The 20,930-nt window shown below is 45.7% G+C and overlaps 1 protein-coding gene across 1 annotated transcript in view; it reads left to right on the forward strand.

Annotated features, from left to right (window-relative positions):
* SEC23A (SEC23 homolog A, COPII coat complex component) overlaps positions 1-20,930 on the forward strand; it is a 223,734-nt gene that overhangs the window by 151,823 nt on the left and 50,981 nt on the right. The window contains exon 13 of the mRNA XM_068253444.1: positions 9,447-9,553. Coding sequence (XP_068109545.1) covers positions 9,447-9,553 — 107 coding nt within the window. The remainder of the gene's footprint in view (positions 1-9,446; positions 9,554-20,930) is intronic.

Consider the following 20,930-nt stretch of genomic DNA (forward strand, 5'->3'; position numbering starts at 1 on the left):
CTGCCACCACCATATTTAACATCATAGTAGTAAAGAGGTCGGCACCACTCCAAGCGTGAAGAAAAGCTCTTTTATTGCATCACCATTGTGGCTTAACAATGACAAACGTTGTTTCGGGCATAGCCCTTTTTCAAATTGCAGCAGCCATATACAAAAACACAAGTGCAGTGCCTTAAATACCCCACCTCCACTAAAATCACCAATCAGTGACTAACTGGGCGGAGACATGGGGTAAGCCGCCGGAGGGTGCCGCTCAGGCCCTGCTGGGCCGATTTTCATAATTTTTTTTTTGCTGGACGCAGCTAGCACTTTGCTAGCTGCGCCAGCACTCTGATCGCCGCCGGCCCCCGCCCGATCGCCGCTATTTGCTGCGGCGCGCGGCCCCCCCCAGACTCCAGCGCTGCATGGCCAATCAGTGCCAGGCAGCGCCGAGGGGTGGCCCGGGACTCCCAATGACGTCCCGACGTCAGTGACGTCATCCCGCCCCGTCGCCATGGCGACGGGGGAAGCCCTCCAGGAAATCCCGTTCTATGAACGGGATTTCCTGATCGGAGATCGCCGAAGGCGATCGAAGCGGGCGGGGGGATGCCGCTCAGCAGCGGCTATCATGTAGCGAGCCCTCGGCTCGCTACATGATTAAAAAAAAAAAAAATTAAAAAAAACTGCTGCGCTCCCTCCTGGCGGTATTTTTCATACCGCCAAGGAGGTTAAATACCCCACCTCCACTAAAATCACCAATCGGTGACTAACTGGGCGGAGACATGTGGTGGACCTGATGGGGAACTGCAAAAGCTAGTATGTAAATCTGAATTAACCATATGCGTATTGCCTCATGTTTTGCGTATCTTTTGACGCGTTGTGGATCAGTCGTACGCGCTATGGAGCGCATTCCGCGTTTGGGGTGCGTTCCATGCGTACCGCCATGCTAGGATGCGTATGTTGTGACGCATGGTTTTGAAGCGGTTTTTGCCGTCGGTTTTTACGCGTTCTGCAGGGTACGCCGCGGTTGGCGTGTGTTTCATGCGGATGATCACGCATGCATGCGTATTTTTTGACGCGTGGTTTTGTTTGATGTCGTGGATCTTCCCGATTTGCCAGAAATGGCCAGGAAGTGATGCGGATGCCATACGACCAATGGAGGCACGTTTATTTTCTGTATTGAGTGATTTTGCCAGCAGGCAAATGGTTAATTCAGATTTACATACTAGCTTTTGCAGTTCCCCATCAGGTCCACCACATGTCTCCGCCCAGTTAGTCACTGATTGGTGATTTTAGTGGAGGTGGGGTATTTAAGGCACTGCACTTGTGTTTTTGTATATGGCTGCTGCAATTTGAAAAAGGGCTACGCCCAAAACAACGTTTGTCATTGTTAAGCCACAATGGTGATGCAATAAAAGAGCTTTTCTTCACGCTTGGAGTGGTGCCGACCTCTTTACTACTATGATGTTCTGAGCACCTCGGTGGACGCAGAGGTGAAGGTCGAGGCATACTCATCTTTATTTTGGTGTGGAGCTCCTCCTGACTACAGAGTGTAAGATACCACCATATTTAACAGTGGGGATGGTGTGTTCAGAGTGATGTGCAGTGTTAGTTTTCTGCCAAACATAGCGTTTTGCATTTTGGCCAAAAAGTTCCATTTTGGTCTCATCTGACCAGAGCACCTTCTTCCACATGGTTGCTGTGTCCCCCAAATGGCTTGTGGCAAACTGCAAACGGGACTTCTTATGCTTTGTGTTAACAATGCCTTTCTTCTTGCCACTCTTCCATAAAGGCCAACTTTGTACAGCGCATGACTAATAGTTGTCCTATGGACAGAGTCTCCGGCCTGAGCTGTAGATCTCTGCAGCTCGTCCAGAGTCACCATGGGCCTCTTGACTGCATTTCTGAGCAGCGCTCTCCTTGTTCGGCCTGTGAGTTTAGGTGGGTGGCCTTGTCTTGGTAGGTTTACAGTTGTGCCATACTCCTTCCATTTCTGAATGATCGCTTGAACAGTGCTATGTGGGATGTTCAAGGCTTTGGAAATCTTTTTGTAGCCTAAGCCTGCTTTAAATTTCTCAATAACTTGATCCCTGACCTGTCTGATGTGTTCTTTGGACTTCACGGTGTTGTTGCTCCCAATATTCTCTTAGACAACCTCTGAGGCCGTCACAGAGCAGCTGTATTTGTACTGACATTAGATTACACACGGGTCCACTCTATTTAGTCATTAGCACTTATCAGGCAATGTCTATAGGCAACTGACTGCACTCAGATCAAAGGGGGATGAATAATTATGCACACACCACTTTGCAGTTATTTATTTGTAAAAAATGTTTGGGATCATGTATGATTTTCATTCCACTTCTCATGTGTATAGCACTTTGTATTGGTCTTTCATGTGGAATTCCAATAAAATTGATTCATGTTTGTGGCAGTAATATGACAAAATGTGGAAAACGTCAAGGGGGCCGAATACTTTTGCAACCCACTGTATATGTTGACTAAGGATCATCTTCCGCTGTGCGAGTCAAACAATAGCACAGACATTAAAACACATCAAACATTTCCACTAACAAATACATATCCTTGTTTAGCAAAACATTTTCATTACGTTGGCAATATACAATAGGAGAAAACACTTTCTTTACAAGTTTACATGATGAAGTTTGCTCAAAACAGCCAGTCTTTACCATGTATAAAATGAATCTAATCAGCACAGTTAAATATATTTCCTGTTCAAAAATCACTCTTTACCCTACTAATGTGGTCTCTTGCTTTGTTGGTTTCATGAAACCCACAAAAAAGAATTTGACAAAAGTACTGCACATGTGCACATATATTCAGAAAGCTTACTAATTACTGTTTTTTATTCAGAATTGTTTTGCTTTTTAAAGTAGCGTCTTTCACATTGAATACTTTTTTTAACGACATTTTAAAAATGATTCAAGGGCAAGTAACAGATTTTTAGCTTTGTGGTCATGGCTTTTTTCATTTCAACATCTAAAGGTGGCCATTGGATTAAAAAAAAAAAAACTTGTGCTCATATCTATGAAAAATCTACTACCCCAACCGACCATATCTGTAAAAAAAAAAAAAAAAGTACTGATCGTTCAGGATCTATTAGGCTAGAGGTTTCTAAAGTCCACCCCACGGGCTAATTGCAGCTTGCCGAGCCTTTTCAAGTGGTCCCTAAAGCTCTCCATACCTGCTTATGGTTTGCAGCCCTACGGCTGTTTTTGCTCTGCCTCCCCCTTTGCTTCCTTATAGGTTGTCCCATAGTAATTAATGTAGGATTTTAAACATTCATCTATTTTTCATTTTATACTCCATTGGCTATTTGTAAACCTATGACACTACAGAGATTGGTCACATGAGTCCCGTTCAAGGAAGGGGGGGGGGGCAGAATGTTGCATGGTGAATACAGGAAGGGAGCAGCCACCACTGTTCTAGCAGCAGCCACCATTTTGCCAGCAGCAGCCACTACTATTCTAGCAGCAGCTGCCATCACTTGCCAGCAGTAACCACCAATTAGCAGCCACCATTGCTCTAGCAGCAGCAGCCATCAATCAGCAGCAACAGCCACCACTGCTCTAGCAGCAGTCATCAGTGTGCCAGCAGCATTAACTGCTAAACTGCTCGTCATAAGTATTATTTGCATATTAATGGAATTTGCCAGAATACAGTATTTGAGCTCCACTGAGAATGTTCCAGTGCTGTTCCACCAATTTCAGTCAGTGCTGCCAATTTAACATAGAGGCTGTTGAGCAAATCTGGTCTTTTCCTCCTCATGAGTCCAAGCAAGTGGGTTTTCAGGACATATGCGTAGCAGTCCCCATTACTTGTCCTCAGGCAGGGGCGTAGCAATAGGGGTTGCAGAGGTTGCGACCACATCGGGCCCTTGGGCCAGAGGGCCTGAGGAGCCCTCCCTCAACTGCATTATTAGCTCTCTATTGGTCCTGTGCTGGTAATAATCACTTCTATAGATACTTTGAATAGTGGTAATCATAAACAAACTGCTCCCCATCCCCTTCTTGCCCCTCTGACACTGTAGTTGCCATTGGCAGGTTTTGGTGCGCCATATCAATTGTTATGTATAGAGTGATTTGGGGGCCCTAATGTAAAACTTGCATCGGGGCCCACAGCTCCTTAGCTACGCCACTGTCCTCAGGGAACACAATGCTGTAGGATCACACTGTGAGCATAAGAGAACCTTAGTAGCGTGACCTTTCCTGCTGAGAGACGTACAGTATGGTCTTGTGCTGTGATGAATCTGTGTGTTTCCATACACTCCACTGGTTTGATTTTGGGCGAGACTGATAAATTCCCGACATATCATGCGACTCCTGACGTTAAGAGACTGGGAATCCTCTACAACAAATCAACATTGTTCTTGCACCCCATAAATAATCGTGTTGTTTGCTTTGAGATTTCTGGCTATCCATCTGGCACACAAATGCATTTTCAGTTTCTCAGTCACTGTGTGTTCGGCCTGTTTGAATGAGATGCCAAGTGGAGCTGAGTGTTTTGTGTAAAGTGAGCCTTCTTGCTTTTTAAACAATAGATATGCTATAAGCGCAAAGTGCAGTACTTGACTAGTGTGTCCGTTGCTAAGGTAACACACAAAATGGTGTGCTAGTCGAGCCCGTGGGTCATTCTAACACGCTAACGTAGTAAGGGTAAGTATAAAATATTACAAGTTCATGATCAGCCCTATTGTTCCATCATCATATACTTAACATATACTGTAACATTTCAGGCGTTTCCTTTCTACCCTTCCCAAGCTTAAAGAGGAACTCCGGTGAAGATAATGTAATAAAAAAAGTGCTTAATTGTTACAATAATTATGTATAAATGATTTAGTCAGTGTTTCCCCATTGTAAAATCTTTCCTCTCTCTGATTTACATTCTGACATTAATCACATGGTGACATTTTTACTGCTGGCAGGTGATGTCAGTGGAAAAAGATGCTGCTTGCTTTTTTAGCAGTTGTAAACATCTGTTTTTTCCGACAATGCAACAAGGCTCCCACAGTGTGATGTCAGAACCATGGTACTGACATCACACTGTGGGAGCGGTTTCACCACAATATCAACCATACAGAGCCCCCTGATAATCTGTTTGTGAAAAGGAAAAGATTTCTCATGGGAAAGGGGGTATCAGCTACTGATTGGGATGAAGTTCAATTCTTGGCTACGGTTTCTCTTTAATGCATAATTCAGTCACACACCTCTGTCATACTCACGGGAAAATCTTCTTCATCTGCCAAAACAAAACATATTTGTTTCTTCCACTCTCTAGGACAGAACATAGGCATATACAACAGTCCAACTGCACATTCTGTCTTGTTGATAGCTTTCCTATTTGTATCCATATTCCTGAAAGAGGAACACAGACTTGCCTCAATCAGGCCTTGTATACGTGCATATACCCATCTTAGGTGTTAGAGACTCTAACAAAATTTTCCGCCTTATTTCTTCTATCCTATAAGTTGCTATACCTGTTCTAATGTGGTCTGGATTACTGCAGCCTTCTGTAGTTGCACAGTCTCTGTAATAAATCTAATCTTCTTTCCTTTGTCAGGCTTTGTCTACACAGAGAGGAATCCACTGCCTCTGCTGTGATAGGGAGAAGTTATGCATGCCCTCTGCACGCCCCCTGCAGGCTCTGTGTGTGTGCTTTGTTTATCCCTCACAGACAGGTCTCTGCTCTCTGTTTCAGCTTGTCATGCTGAGAAACTGTGAGAATCCTTGACAGGAGTGCAGATAATTCACAATGTAATAAAAGCTTGTAGTGTACTGTGACATGATATATACACACACATACATCACTTCCTGGTTAGAGACCATGTTTTTTGTTTGTAAACACTACCTAAAACTGGCGATTAAAAGCCAGGATTGCGGTGGAAACGGCAGAGGGATCCAGGAGAACACAGTGACTTGATTAGTATGTTTTTTACTGTGCAAATCGGACAGTACAGATTCTCTTTAAAAGCACTTAAAGTTTTGGTATGGTTATTCGTCAGTGTGCCTAAAATAACATAAAATGATCCCTAATCATTCATGCAATCTACCTGCTAATTTGAGTTTTATTTTTAAAATAAAATTTGTCACTGCCATTGTTTACATTGCAAGAATGAGTCATCACAAGCCCATTCCCCTGTGCTCAGTATTTGCATGTTGTTTTTACACCTCAGCAAAGATGTGCTGATGAGGGCAGTGAGTCGATTCACAGCTGGAAAAACAGTGGAACCAGCTTCCATGCAATATTTTTAACCACTATGCATCCAGATCTTGTTTCCCCCTTATGGACCAGAGCATTTTAGCTATGTCCCTATTTAATCAGCAGTAACGCTATCCCTACTTATGACACCTAAATGAAATATATATTGTTGATTTCAAGACTAACTAGACTTTCATTGTATGGCATTTTTTCCCTCAAATTATTTTGTTTTCTATGCATTTTATAAGGAAAAAAAATAGAAAAAAATAACATTATTTCTCAGTTTTACCAATTCCAGTTTAAAAATAAAAAGGCTATTTTAGATAAAAAATACATTTTGTTTGGCTATTTCTACTGTTTATCACAAAACTTAAATTACATTCCTGTCACAATTTATGGTGAAGATATTTGATTCAGAAATAATGCTACAGCGTGTATTTTTCTCCATGAACTGAGAAAATAAAAGTATTTTTAATGGTAAAAATCAAATCTTATTGGCTCAGGGAACCTATATTCACCTTCACCAATTAGTGCTGCAGCAGATGTTGCCGGAGGTTTTTTACGGGAGCAAGCCCAATCATGTACAGCTGTGCTTCAGCTACTCGACTTATATCTACATTCTCGCGGCTTAGATGGAGTCACAGAGGAGGTAGATATATTGTAATGGTGAAAAAAGTGGTTAAGCAATGTTCAACTGCATTAGTCTATTATTAACAGCTTATACATAACATACTGTGGTTGAAAAGCTTGTATTTTGAATAGAGAGTAAAATGAATAGTGCAAATAATTTAACCATGCTGCACAATTTATAGGGATCATTCTAGAACATTTTAATCCAACCAACCTGGTTGAACTCGATGGACGTATGCCATTTTTCAACCCAAGTAACTCTCAAATGGAAATCATCTAAAACTTCTCACAGATCACAGAAATTATGTATTTTTTTAAATCAGGCCCAGGGGAAAGTGTGTGAACCATCATTACTTAAAGGGACTCCGAGCTCACCCAAAAAAAGAAAGTTGTACTCACCAGGGGCTTTCTCTAGCCCAGTGCTGGTCGGGAGGTCCCACGCCGGCGTCCTGGCTCCTCTCCTTCTCCCCGCTCCGGAATGGCTGACAGGCCGCAGCCCGGGCGACACTCGGCAGAGTGTCGGGCTGCTCCTTCCGCGTATGACGCGGCTGACGTCACACACCGGCCGCCTCGCGTCATCACGGCGGCCGGCGTGAAAGTACTGCGCATGCGCGCTTTAATCGCCCGGGCTGAGGCTTGTCAGCCATTCCGGAGCGGGGAGAAGGAGAGGAGCCAGGATGCCGGCGTGGGACCTCCTGACCAGCACTGGGCTGGAGAAAGCCCCTGGTGAGTACAACTTTCTTTTTTTGGGTGAGCTCGGAGTCCCTTTAAGTAGTAAATACAATAAAGAAAGTAACAATACTTTGCTGTGAATGATTTTATTATGAACTTTAATTTATAAAGACACAGTACACAGTACTATACAATAACAGAGGATGCTAATGACAATCCTACATATTAGAAAAGTACATTGGATAGATATCCTAATCATGGTAGTGTAAATTGTGCTATTTGGTATATGTGAAAACTGACTTGTACTGCAGTATCCGGATCAGCTCATTCGGGTACCGGCTAGGCTAAGGGTCTAATAGACGCCAATGGAAATGATCAGTTTTCGGGCACCCAGGCTGTGATTTGAGGGTGCCCAATGCACAACAGCAGTAGCCTGTCGGTTACTACATAGAGTTCAGTTATACTAGCCGACCAGCAATATGTACAAGATCAGCTAGTATTTACAATAGCCAATCAGCTACTACTTGCGGTGGGGGGGGGGGGGGGGGTTGGCGTTGAGAGGGGGATTAGTGTTAGGCCTTAGAATGGGCTGCTGGGCTAGAGTTAGGCCATAAGGAGGGGGGATTAGTGTTGAGCAGTGGTAGGGGAAGTTAGTTTTAGGCTTTGGGGAGGGGCGTTAGTGTTTGTCAGTGGGAGGGGGATTAGTGTTCGGCATTAGAATGGGGCTGTTAGAGTTAGGCCATTAGGAGGAGGGGGTTAGTGTTAGGCAGTAGGAGGGGGGGGGGGGGGTTAGTGTTACGCATTAGGAGGGGGTGTGTTAATGCTAGGCATTAGGATGGGGGGGTTAGTGTTAGGCAGTAGAAGGGGGTTAGACAGTAGAAAGGAGAGTTAGTGTGACAATACTGTGCCGGGTAGGTCTATAGTAAAATAGGAGCTAGTCTACTTTAGGGGACCCACTGTAAATCCCCATAGAGAATTTGAGCTGTGCTGAAAACGGAGCGAATTTCCGCTTTCCGCTCTTCTAACCCCCCCCCCCCCAAGTTAATATAGCTATGGAAAGCTGAGAATCTACTCTAACGAATGATGCTACTTTCGGTGAGCAAAAGGTGAAACTCACCGTGTACGAGGCGCCGAACGGCCGCGATCGCGGCTCCGTCGGCCATCTTGGTTCTGTGCTGCTCCTATTTTTCTCCCTCCTCATTGGAGGATTGTTAGCTGGGGGCGTGCCAGAGAGAAGGGGAAAAAAAAGTGAAATGTTTTCTACTGGCTTCCTATTACTACTGTGCTGGGCGGTGTGTGTTGGCAGATGGGAGGGCGGAGCAGGAGGATGTAATTTCCTATCTGTTCGGCACAGTTTAATTTCATTCGGCCAAACTATTATTTTTCACAGCCAGGTCAGTAGACATGGTAACTTGTGAGTCTTGTGTTTCTGGCACGCCCCCCCCAGCTAACAATCCCTCCAATGAGGAGGGAGAAAAATAGGAGCAGCACAGATGTAAAGATGGCTGACGGAGCCGCGATCGCGGCCGTTCGGCGCCTCGTACACGGTGAGTTTCAGCTTTTTCTCACCGAAAGTGGCACCATTCGTTAGAGCAGATTCTGAGCCTTCCATAGATATGACTTGTGGGGGTTTAAACAAGCTGAAAGCGGAAATTCGCTCTGTTTTCAGCACAGCTCAAATTCTCTATGGGGATTTATGGTGGGTCCCCTAAAGTAGACTAGCTCCGTAAAATATCTGTATTTTCACTATCAGCACCACCTGGTGCCCTACTCACTGCTGAATAAAGAGCAGGAAGAGCGTTGCAAATGCTAAAAATGGCTTTCTTGTTTTGCTGTCTAGTTATTTTAGGCTGACATTGTACTCCACCATGAATTGTGTAGATGTCTTTTGAATCCTAAAGTGATTATCTGACTGATGTTATAATTATCGGTTCTTGTTTGTTTAGCACAATGCTCCCATTCCACAAGGGGGACGAGGTGCAATCCAGTTTGTGACACAATATCAGCACTCCAGTGGACAGAGAAGAATACGAGTCACCACAATTGCAAGAAAGTAAGTAGCTGGTTTTCTCAAATGCCTAGCGGTTGCCAAAAGATAAACAGACCATATACTACTTGACCCATCCAAGTTTTTCTTTCTGTAACTGGATTGGTTGGTCATTAAATGGTGATGTTGCATCAAGCTGATGTATTCTATTTGAGTGGACATGGGCAGGTCAAACCACCCACTAGCTTGTTACTGTATCAAGTCCTTTCATTGAGATTTACGCACTTTACCTATTACCTTCCTTATCACGCCTTTTGCAGTTTTCTTTCTATTACCACAACTGGAAGCACATCAATTCACTTACTGCTTTCTCTGTCATTTAAAATAAATTAGAGAACGTAAAAGTACAGTGAGTCCTGTTTGTAATTGATAACACAGGAAGGTGTACCAGGAAATTTGGATACAGTGATATTGCTGCTATAGTACCAAAAAATGCCAGATTGTGATACTACTTAAGGCGGCCATACACTGCTCGATTTGCCATCAGATTCGACCAACAGATAGATCCCTCTCTGATCGAATCTGATCAGAGAGGGATTGTATGGCCACCTTTACTGCAAACAGATTGTGAATCGATTTCAATCAATCAATCAATCAATTCACTTTATTGTCATTGTGTAACACAACAAAATTACTTTTCATGACAACCCCACGGTGCATATAGGGAACATAGTGATAGTAACAAGGAAGAGAAGAAATTATACAAGTATGCCAGGTTACAAGTATTTCAGCCTGAAACTGATCACAATCTGTGCAATCTGTGGAGCCGCTGCCGCTGGCCCATCCCCCCCCTGCATACATTACCTGTTCCGGCCGGCGCGAATCCCCTGGTCCACCACTGTCTTCTTCTCCGCCTGGTCCCGGCATCTTCTACGCATCGGCTCCCGGCTGGCATCCGCTTATAACTTTCTGTCACTCCAGTGACAGCGGAAGTTCAAATAGAGCGCCCTCTATTTGTACTTCCGCTGTCGCTGCAGTGCCACAGGAAGTTATGCCGGATGCCGTGATGCGGAGAAGATGCCAGCCGGAAGGTGACAGCGGGGACTCGCGCCGGCGGAGCAGGTAATGTATACCCTCTGTATTGCGTCGATCGTCGGGCATTCGAACGCCGCTATTGACACACTGCCGACCCGCCGGCGACTGAGAAAAATCTTCCGCACGGGTGGATCGACGGGAGTCGACAGGAACGATGGATTTCGGATGGAAATCCATCATTTTGTCAGCGGTGTGCGCGGCGATTTCACGGCCATTTCGATCACTGTGATCGAAACGGCCGTATTTCGGCGGGAAAATCGTTAGGTGTATGGGCCCCTTTAGAGCAGGCTTTCTCAACCAGGGTTCCCTGAATATTCTGCAGGGGTTCCTTGGCATTTTTCCCAATCCTATGGGTTTGGGGGGGGGGGGGGGGAGTATGATAGAGAGCACACTTTAATAAGGGATACTGTAGAAAGAAGCACTAAATTGGGGGTCAAATAATAATGAGCGCATAATAAAAAGCACTAGAATAAGGAGACCTTATAATGAAGGGCACAGTAATGGGGGTAGTGACCTAAACAGCCACTCCAGCTTTTAAAGACCCTGCCACTTGCAAATAAATTCAGGGGTTCCTTGAGATCCAAAAATGAATTGCAGGGGCTGGGCTCCTCCAGGGTAAAAAGGTTGAGAAAAGCTGGCCAAAGGTTTTATGTTAGTTTTAGTGGAGGAGAGATTTACCAGTGTTTGCTTATGTTAAAAGTTAGGTTTTCTTATAAATACACTTCAGACATCCTGTGTAGGTTGTGCATTATACTATATGTGTAAAATTCAGGATTCAGATTGTATGATTCCATTCCTGATCTTTCTCACCACTAGTGATGATCTTTCTCACCACTAGTGATCACTGTCGGAAGATGAGCTGCTTTTGCAGCATAACAGCACGTTTCCAATAGCAGCTCATAGTGGTAAATTAGGGCAGTCACTTTGACAGTGCTGCATTAGCTTTGGAGTCCACAGTTTACCAAATACAACAAGTACTCTGCTTTTTTTGATTGCCATTGCAATCATAATAGTAGAAGTAGATGTATATTTTTAATTGTTGAAACAAGATGCGTGGATAAAAAAGGGGGAGCAATGAAATTTAGGAGCCCAATTTCGGCTAGTAGAATCTTGGCAAAATTTACAAATATTCCATCTTTTAAAAGTGTAAATTACCATAGTAAAATATCAGTAAATCATGCCAATATTTTACTACAACTTACCTAACACTATTCTCACACAGAACCCTCCTTTACTGATACCTAACCTTAAATGTAGCCCAACTCCCATGCCTAGCCCTTAAACACTTCACCTTCTTTGTATTTACCCCTTGAGATTCCCAACAATATTGGCATTTCGGCTGTGTCACTAGTGACACAGCAATACGTTTTTATTACTTATGCCATCAAAGTGATACATACATTGTTTTTTCAGGACAATCTAGTCTTTCTTTCAGTAATATTTTTTTTCCAAGAATTGTTTAATGTTACATGCATTTTATCAAGGAAAATAATCTTCGCATAACAAGGGCGTTCAATTTCCCCAGGATTTCTGTGCAAAAAGTGTTTCAATTAATTTCCAATAATTTTCAACCATTTTTTTTCTTTGCAATCAATTTTTTTTTTATATTGAATTCAATAAAAAAAAAAAAAGTGTTTGCTGCAAGATGTTGATGACACTGTGTGACCCTGGTGTCATCAACGCTGATCGACGGGGGACATGTGATCGCCGAGGGAGAAGCAAAATCCACCAAGGGACATGCAAGAAGACACTGGGGAAGCTATCAGAGGTACGCGACGAGGGATCAGCACGCCAATGGTGAGTATAAGACCCAGATGTATAGCCAGGTATAGTTAGCCAGACGTGCAGCCAGGTATAGTTAGCCAGATGTGCAGCCAGGTATAGTTAGCCAGATATATAGTGAGCCAGGTGTTTAGCCAGGTATATAGTGAGCCAGGTGTTTAGCCAGACTTATAGGTAGCCAGATATCTCCCCGCCCCCCCCAGCACGCTGTGGGTAGCGATCTGTGCTACCCCAGCGTGCAGAACAAGCATCCAGCCACCTAGGGAATCCCTGGGCAGCAGATCGGTGGGCAGAGAATGTGCGGGGGTTCCCCCTTGTATGCAGCCACCATAGAAGGGGGTTCCCCCCGCACAGAGGGGGATCCCCCCGTCCGCACAGCCGTTGCATACAAGGGGGAACCCCCGCACATTCTCTGCCCACTGATCCGATGCCCAGGGATTCCATAGGGTGGCTGGATGCTTGTTCTGCACGTTGGGGTAGCACAGATCGCTACCCACAGTGTGCAAACAGGCATCCAACCACCCTAGGGTATCCCTCTAATGAGAAAAAAAATGCAGCCGGCGGGGCAGAGAAACAGGAAATCTCCCTGTCGGCATGGACGAGCTCAGCTCGTCATTAACGTTTTTTGCAAGTTTTTGCTGGACGAGTTCAGCTCGTCCATACTGCCAGGGTGGCTACTAACCTTTTTATAGGTCCCTATATCAATTATCATACATGGATCTTGTAGGCATTTTTTTTTAATCTTTTAAAAGTAAATACATTAGATAAGTAAATAAGTAAGTAAATACAGTTTTCCAGGTAAATAGATATTTTGCTATCAAAATTCAGTATTCCAAAATGACTGCTAAAATATGTGTCGTTACTGCACTTACAGAAAAAAAATAATGAGGTTCCTCCCATGATACATTGTGTAGACCAGTGTTTCTCAACTTTTTTAAGCCAAGTACCCCTTATTGCTACTCCATCTCTACAAAGTACCCCTTGGCGAATGAGCGGGCGCATACACACACACACACACACACACACACACGCTTGGAGAATGAGGGTGCTGGATGGGGAGAAGCAGATGAGGGTGCTGGGTGGGGAGAAACTGTTGAGGGACAGGTGAGGGTGCTGGCTGAGGCTGGCAGAGAGTGATGGGCGGTGAGGGACTGGAGAGGGTGCTTTCAGTGGCTGGCAGAGGGTGAAAGGTGGGAGAGACAGGTGAGGGTGCTGGCTGAAGCTGGCAGAGGGTGAAGGGTGGGAGAGACAGGTGAGGGTGCTAACTGAAGCTGGCAGAGGGTGAAGGGTGAGAGAGAAAGGTGAGGGTGCTGGCTGACGCTGGCAGAGGGTGAAGTGTGGGAGAGACAGGTGAGGGTGCTGGCTGAAGCTGGCAAAGGGTGAAGGTTGGGAGAGACAGGTGAGGGTGCTGGCTGAGGCTGGCACAGGGTGATGGGTGGTGAGGGTGCTGGCTGAGGCTGGTACAGGGTGATGGGTGGTGAGGGACCTCCTCTTGTTCCCCTGTGTCACCTCTTCTGCCCTGGTTCCCCCATGTCACTTCTTGTGCCCCCAGCTCCCCCCCCCCCCCTCGTGTCACCTTTTGTGCCCGCAGCTTCCCCCGTATGATCTCTTGTCCCCCAGCTTCCCCCCTGTGTTCTCTCTTGTCCCCCCACGTGTCATCTCTTGTCTCCTATATCACCTTTTGTGCCCCTGGCTTTCCCTGTGTCACCTTGTACCCCAGCTTCTGCCCACCATCTTTTGTCCCCCAGCTTCCCCATCATCTCTTGTCCCCCCAAATTCCTCCCTGACATCTCTTGTTCCCCCAACTCCACCCCTCCCCCCTCATCTTGTCACCTTTTGTGCCCCCGGCTTCCCCCACAGAGGCTTATCTGGCCAATATAGCACCTATGGCAAACACTGAGATTGCCCCTCACCTCACAGAGGCGCTCAGTGTTGATGATACTGGCAGATGCTGTTTACTCCTATCTGTTATTGCCTGATGAAGCGGGTTTGTATCCCGTGAAACGCGTTGCACTTTATTTGGAGTATCCAATAAAATTGTTTTGACTGAAAATCCACAGTCGTGTGTTCTGCTTGGAGGGGGTGAGTCCACCACTGCCTCCTCTATTACCAAGATGGGTTTTTAAGTTCTTTTAGTGTTTTTTATCCTATTGGCGCCTCTGTTATCCTATTATCTACATCAAGTCCACCCTTGGTGGAGGGTTGTACCCTTCCTTCTTCAACTACAGAGAGCGACTTCTTAATCCTGAGTGGGGTCAGGACAATATCCCCACCTGCTTTGACAGTGGTTGCCTACTTGGTAACCCTGGTTTGTGAGTATTAAATTAATATTATTACTCTATCAATTATACCTTGCCAGTACATACTACACTATATTGGGCTCTTGGTGTTCTCTCTTTTTCTCACCTCCAGCATAGTTAGTGAGAGGAGTACACCCAGTATAATAGCCCGCCCCTCCGGTATAGGTGGTAAGAGTTGTCCCCCAGTATAAGTAGCCCCCCAGGAAGTGAGAGGTTTTCCCCCCATAAGTAGCCCTCCATCAATATAGGAAGTGAGAGATGCCCCCAGTACAAGAGCCCCCCAGTATAAGTAGCCCCCCCCCCCAGTCTAGGTAGTGAGAGGTATCCCCAGCACAGGCAGCCCCCCCCCCCCCCCAGTCGAGGTAGTGAGTGGTGCCCCCAGTGTAGGCACCCCCCCCCCCCCCTCAAGTTTAGGAAGTGAGTGGTGCCCCAGAACAGACAGCCCTCCCAGTATAGGCAGCCCCTCTCCCCCAGTTTAAATAGTGAGAGGTCCCCCCAGTACAGACAGCCCCCCCCCCCCCCAATTTAGGTAGTGAGTGGTGTCCTCGGTATAGGCAGCCCCACCAGTTTAAGTAGTCAGTAGTGCCCTCATTATAAGCAGCCGCCCCAGTTTACCAATAAGTGGTCCCCCAAGTGGTCCACGCAGTATGAGCGGCCTCTCACCCGTCCCTGTTACAGACCTGTCCAGTGCCCACCATCACCGCTGCCTTCCCATGGTAGCCTCAGATCTCCGATCAGCGCTGCCTGCTGTCCCAGCTGCCTACGCGTTACAGTAGCAATGATCATTACACTTCAGATTAACGGGACAGTGAAGACGCATGGTCCCCGCGCGGCTGATGGCTGTACTTCAAATGCAGAAGTGACTAATGACGTCACTTCGGCATATGCAGTACTGTGCGCAGGGACCATGCGCCTTCACTGTCCCGTTGATCTGAAGTGTAGTGATCATTGCTACTGTAGCGCGGAGGCAGCAGGGACAGCAGGCAGCGATGATCGGAGGTCTGAGGCTGCGGGGATGGCAGGCGTACCCCCGGCAGTAGTCTCGCGTATCCCCAGGGGTATGCGTACCGCGTCTTGAGAAACCCTGGGATAGACTAATAAATTCAAATGATGCTGCACCAAGGGAGGGCCATTTCTTTTACTGTCTCCTCCCCCTCCTTTTCAGTTTTCACTGGTAAATAGAGAGGATGGATAGGGGTCTCTCTTTCCCCCTCCCCCTCTTTCTTGGGACATATACTTCTTCCCTCTTTTTCCACCCTCCCTCCCTCTCTCATCCTATCTCTGTCTTTCTGTCCTTCAGTTTCTACATGCAATCTGTTATGAAAGTAGGACATGAGCCTACTAGGTGGGGATCAGCTCTGGATTAAGGGCCAAATGACTGCATCATTTTCCATAATGCACTGTCCTAGTAGTGGGTGATCATGGGCAAAGAAAACTGGAATACAGATGTCAGTTACTATGAGTATACTGAGAGCTGAGTAAAAGTTCCTCACTATTCCTGTCTAGTAACAGAGCCTACTGATTTCGAAGAATCAAGTATAATTTTCCAGGCATGGCACAGAAATGTGTGTTAAAGTGAACTGTGTCTAACATCTCCCCACTGTAAATCCCTGCACTGGCTCCCTATCTGCTTCATGATAAGTGGACTGGCCCACGCATTTCTCATTCCCATGTGCGCCTGTGGGATTTTTCAAGAGCTGCCCCCCACACTATGGAACTCCCTTCCACCACCAATCAGACTTGCTCCCTCTTTCAACACCTTCAAACAAGCCCTCAAAACACCCCTTTTCAAGATGGCCTCCTAACCCTCTACCATGCCTTAACTCTCTCCACAGAGCACTTATTCTGCAGCCCCACCTAGTGTGTCTACCCCTTTCCCTTATATTGTAAGCCTTTGGCAGCGTCCTCCTACCCTATCCTTCCTGATTATGCACTGGGTCTCTGTAACTAGCTCCCAAATCACATGAACATGTACCCCGTTTACCTTGTATAACCTTGTCTAACGTGACCTGTGCTACGTTTCTGACTGAACCCCCCCCCCCCCTTCCTTGTTAACGCTGAATGTATTCCTATTTGTTGTGCAGCATTATGAAATATGTTGGTTCTTTTCAAATACAATAAATGACTAAAGCTTGAGGCATAAATTGTGCCCGTCCCTTTCTTGCACACTGAACTACTCCAATTGGTAATCTGTCATCAGACTATTGTCCATCTTGTCAGATATATCACATGATTAGACATGCTGGTAGTTAGAGCAGTTTAGTGAGGCAGGGTGGGACGGCATACATTCTGTGAATCTCACACCATAAACTGGTTCAATTTTATGGTCTAATATTTAGCGGTTTAATAACATTTTTGCCCAGAGAACCACTGTAAAACTGCTCATTTCAGCTGACTTTGACTGTCACTGTGCATTTGACTGGACTAAATTATCTGCTGGAAGTGAAGCAGAGTTTATCAGCCTGTAAAACACTGCAAAGTCATGCGGTACACCAAAGACTCTATTAGAGCACCATTCAGGCCATTGCCAGTGATAAGTAAATTTAGTTAAAGCTAGAATGGTAACTGGATTAGAAAGGAAATGCTTCTGAACAGAATAGCTTGTGGAAGGATGACATTTTGTAAGTGGTTGGTTTTAAATACACTTTTTAATGCTTTGCGGAGTAATGTAGAGGCATTTATGGCACATCAGATGGCAGCGGGTAACTGGATACCATTGTCACAGGCTTCTCTTCTGGAATTATCGTAATATTTTTTTCTTTAATCCAAATACCTCAGGGTGATGAGGATGTGTTATAAGCATTCTAAATCTTGTGCTTTTATGTTGTTTCAATGGTTTGTGTTATTGTAGCAGTATACAGTATATAGTCTTATAGCTCTATGCTTTCTGAGCATTGTATAAACCACTCTGAAGATGCAGATGAGGTAATAAGTCATATTGGAGTTGATGCACAAAGCATCAGTAATATTGCTATGCACAGACAGCATATGGCAATATTACCGTTACTACCACAACGCAGGGCTCCGCAAGTGACACTATTAGGACAACCCACAGTTCTTGAGTAACGTGAGCATTGCTACAGTAACATATAAAAAAGTAAACCGAGAGCCCAATATAGTGTAGTAAGTACTGTATAAAGTGAATAATTGAAACGAGTACCAAAGATATACTCACAAAGCAGGGTTACCGCTAAGGCAACCACTGTATAGGCAGGTGAGGAGATTATCCTGTCCCCACTCAGGAATAAGAAATTGCTCTCTGTACATAGGAAAAAGGGGTGTTCCCCTCCACCAAGGGTGGATATTAGGTATTTGTAGAGAAAACAGAGGCGTCAACAGGATAAAACCAAAACGATAAAAGATTAAAAAGCTCGCGAGGCAGTGGTGGACTTACCTCCCACAAGCAGACACCAGAAACTGTCTATTTAAAATTATATAGATTTTATTGGCATACTCCAAAGGGGGGCTGTGATGCGTTTCACAGGCATGAACCTGCTTCCTCAGGCAATAGAGTAAAGGAGCATACAACAGAATTTGGTCTGGGTAACACCTGGCGTTGCTACAGTAACATATGTTACTAACGAAAGCACCACAAATCACACTAATAGCGAAACTCGAGGTACACTGGTAGCAATAGTAACGGTAGGATTGCCATGCGCTGTCTCCACACAGCACTGTTACCGCTGCTTCGGGCATTAACCCGATTTTGTTTTAAGACCAGAATAGTCTTGAGAAGGCCCTGACTGCATGTAATTTACTTGTTGTAAAGAAAATGATGTGGTGTTCTCAGGGGCGTACCTAGAAAGCCCCGGGCCGCCCCCCTACAAAAAAAAATCCGGGCCCTCCCCCTAGGGCCCGCTCAGGGACTTTTTGGGGGCAGGAGGGGTCGCAATATACGAGGAGAGTGTGACGAACAGCCCCGCAATCCCGTCTAACTTACTCCAGTACCATCAGGGATTAATCGCCTCCAGTGGCCTGTAAGACTGTGAGCAAGTTGATGTTAAAATAGCGGTTGCTGGGTCGTCAGGTAATAATGCGACAACACGCGCCAATCTTGTCTAATCTGACACCGTTACCATTCGGGGAATAAGCACATCCGATGGTTTGTAATAGGGTGAACAGAGTGACGCCAAAGATTGGTCGCACCGCTGCTGGCAATGTGACGTATGCGCAGTCACCCACCAATTCCTGTTCCCTTTGCTGCAGTTTACCATAAAGCCTCAGACCCTGAGGGAATCCTGAAGGACACAGTCAGAACTGCAGGCAAAGTAACCTTTTGGATTGGTTGGTGAGTCCACACACAGTCCAATTTCGATTGTATATACAATCGATACAATCTGTGCTCTCATATAGAGGCCAGGTCGCTGCCACCAATCCGCAATAAAAGCGTGCGAATGCGCTAATTCTAACTCTAGCTAAATCCTGTAGGGTTAATTAGACAACCTTTCTAGAGATAGCAAAACTAACAATATTTAATATAAAAACCGTTATGGTAACATGTCTCTCTGAAGATGTGAATTCTTTTGGCGGAGATTTGTTTCAGAACAGCACTTAGACGAACGATTTTTAAATCGTTCATTTAAAGAAATAATGCAGAACAAAATATAGCAAAGGGTTCAATATGAAAATAATAGCTGATTACAGTCTGAGCAGTTTGTCAAGTTACCGTGTCCTTTGCAGTAAGTCCCACAGAAGATTTATAGTCCAATTCTGGAAAGTTCTGTGGAATAGGTATTAATCCTTTTATCATCCAGCCCAAATCCGTGATGGTACAGGATGGCTGGGGTCTCTCCCTCCAGGCTGAGTGTCAGTCGGTTTTAACTCTTTCTCTGCCAGAGGGTGTGCCTGGTAACAAGAAAGGTTTCCACCCTTAACAATCTGACCTCAGGCTGCTGAAGTCCGCCCCTATTGTCTGAGGGACAGAATTGGCAGTTTCTCCAAGTATGCCATAACTCAGCGGATATCTGACATATCATATAAAACCCAACATTTTACATTCCGTCAGCATGCGCTGAACCAATCGATATCAAACTCGCTTGGAGTGCCACCTTCCTTGCCTATGTAATCAATACCTCAGGCTGGGAGATGACTAGGAGATCAATTAACCTCTCAGAAGGTGGGCTGCGCTGGTCGCCTGGCGCACTGTGAGTTGTGGACCGCTGGGCCCAAACGGTTACGCAATATCCATCGAATTATGGACTAATATGAAGTGAGATATCAAAAACTCTTTAAGCCAGGGACATGTCTCTGGGTATTCTCCGGACAGGCAGGAATGTCACCTAATGATTTTACGATGCGTTCCTGTATCCTGCTTCTTATCAGCAGTTCCTTGTAGTAAATCTGTGAGCTATGTGAATGCCTGTTTTTTTGGGGTTTTATTGGGGATCTTCAGGAAGTGTAAACAAGCACTCACATTCCCCATTGCAGAGCTGGTGAGCTGGAAGAACACTCATTTTCTAAAAGCAGGCTAATGCATTTAAAGGGGCTCTCCAGCTCATAGTTTGAGCACCTTTACATGCGCTTGCCGCAATGGCGTTCGCGGAATCGTGACACCTCCCCCCGAACTCGTTGCGGTGGGGCTAGGCATTCCCACAATGCCTTGAACTGAGCAACTTACTCCTTTGGTGTTGTAGGGTTCGCCACCGTGAGAAAGACTATCTGATCCGGGGTTTACTCCGGGAGACGGGGTGACTCCTGACTGCAGCATCTGTCCAACCTCTCACCTCAGTCATGGCAATCTGATCTGTGTCTGTTCCAACAGTCAGTTTTGCAGCTGACAGCTGTCCTAGTACCATGGATGCGGGATTGCGGTGTTGCTCCCATGTTGGGCGGAACACAGTGATGTCATCCGGCTAAGCGTCTGCACAACCGCGCTGGCCTTCCAACAGGTCACTCCAGGCTTGTTGAAAGGTGGCTGGGGCATTCATCGCACCAAAAAGCATCTGCATTAATGCATGTGGGCCAAAGGGCATGATGAACGCGGATTCCTTGCGCGCTTCAGACATGCTTGGAATCTGCCAGTATCCATGACTCAGATCCATGATTGTTAGATAGTTGGCAGACGCCAGCCAATCCAACAGATCACCGATTTGAGGCATGGAATACGCAACGGTTATGGTGATGTCGTCCGGCCTCCTATAGTCCTCACAGAACCTGGCGGCCTGTGGGCTAGAGGATTTTTGGAAGACCGCTATCTGTAACATCTCCTCAAACTTCCTTTTCTCTGCTGCTTGCACCGCAGGAGCGGTGAGATAGGGGATCTGCCG

This window comes from Hyperolius riggenbachi, chromosome 9, assembly GCF_040937935.1.
Source record: "Hyperolius riggenbachi isolate aHypRig1 chromosome 9, aHypRig1.pri, whole genome shotgun sequence".
NCBI lineage: Eukaryota > Metazoa > Chordata > Amphibia > Anura > Hyperoliidae > Hyperolius > Hyperolius riggenbachi.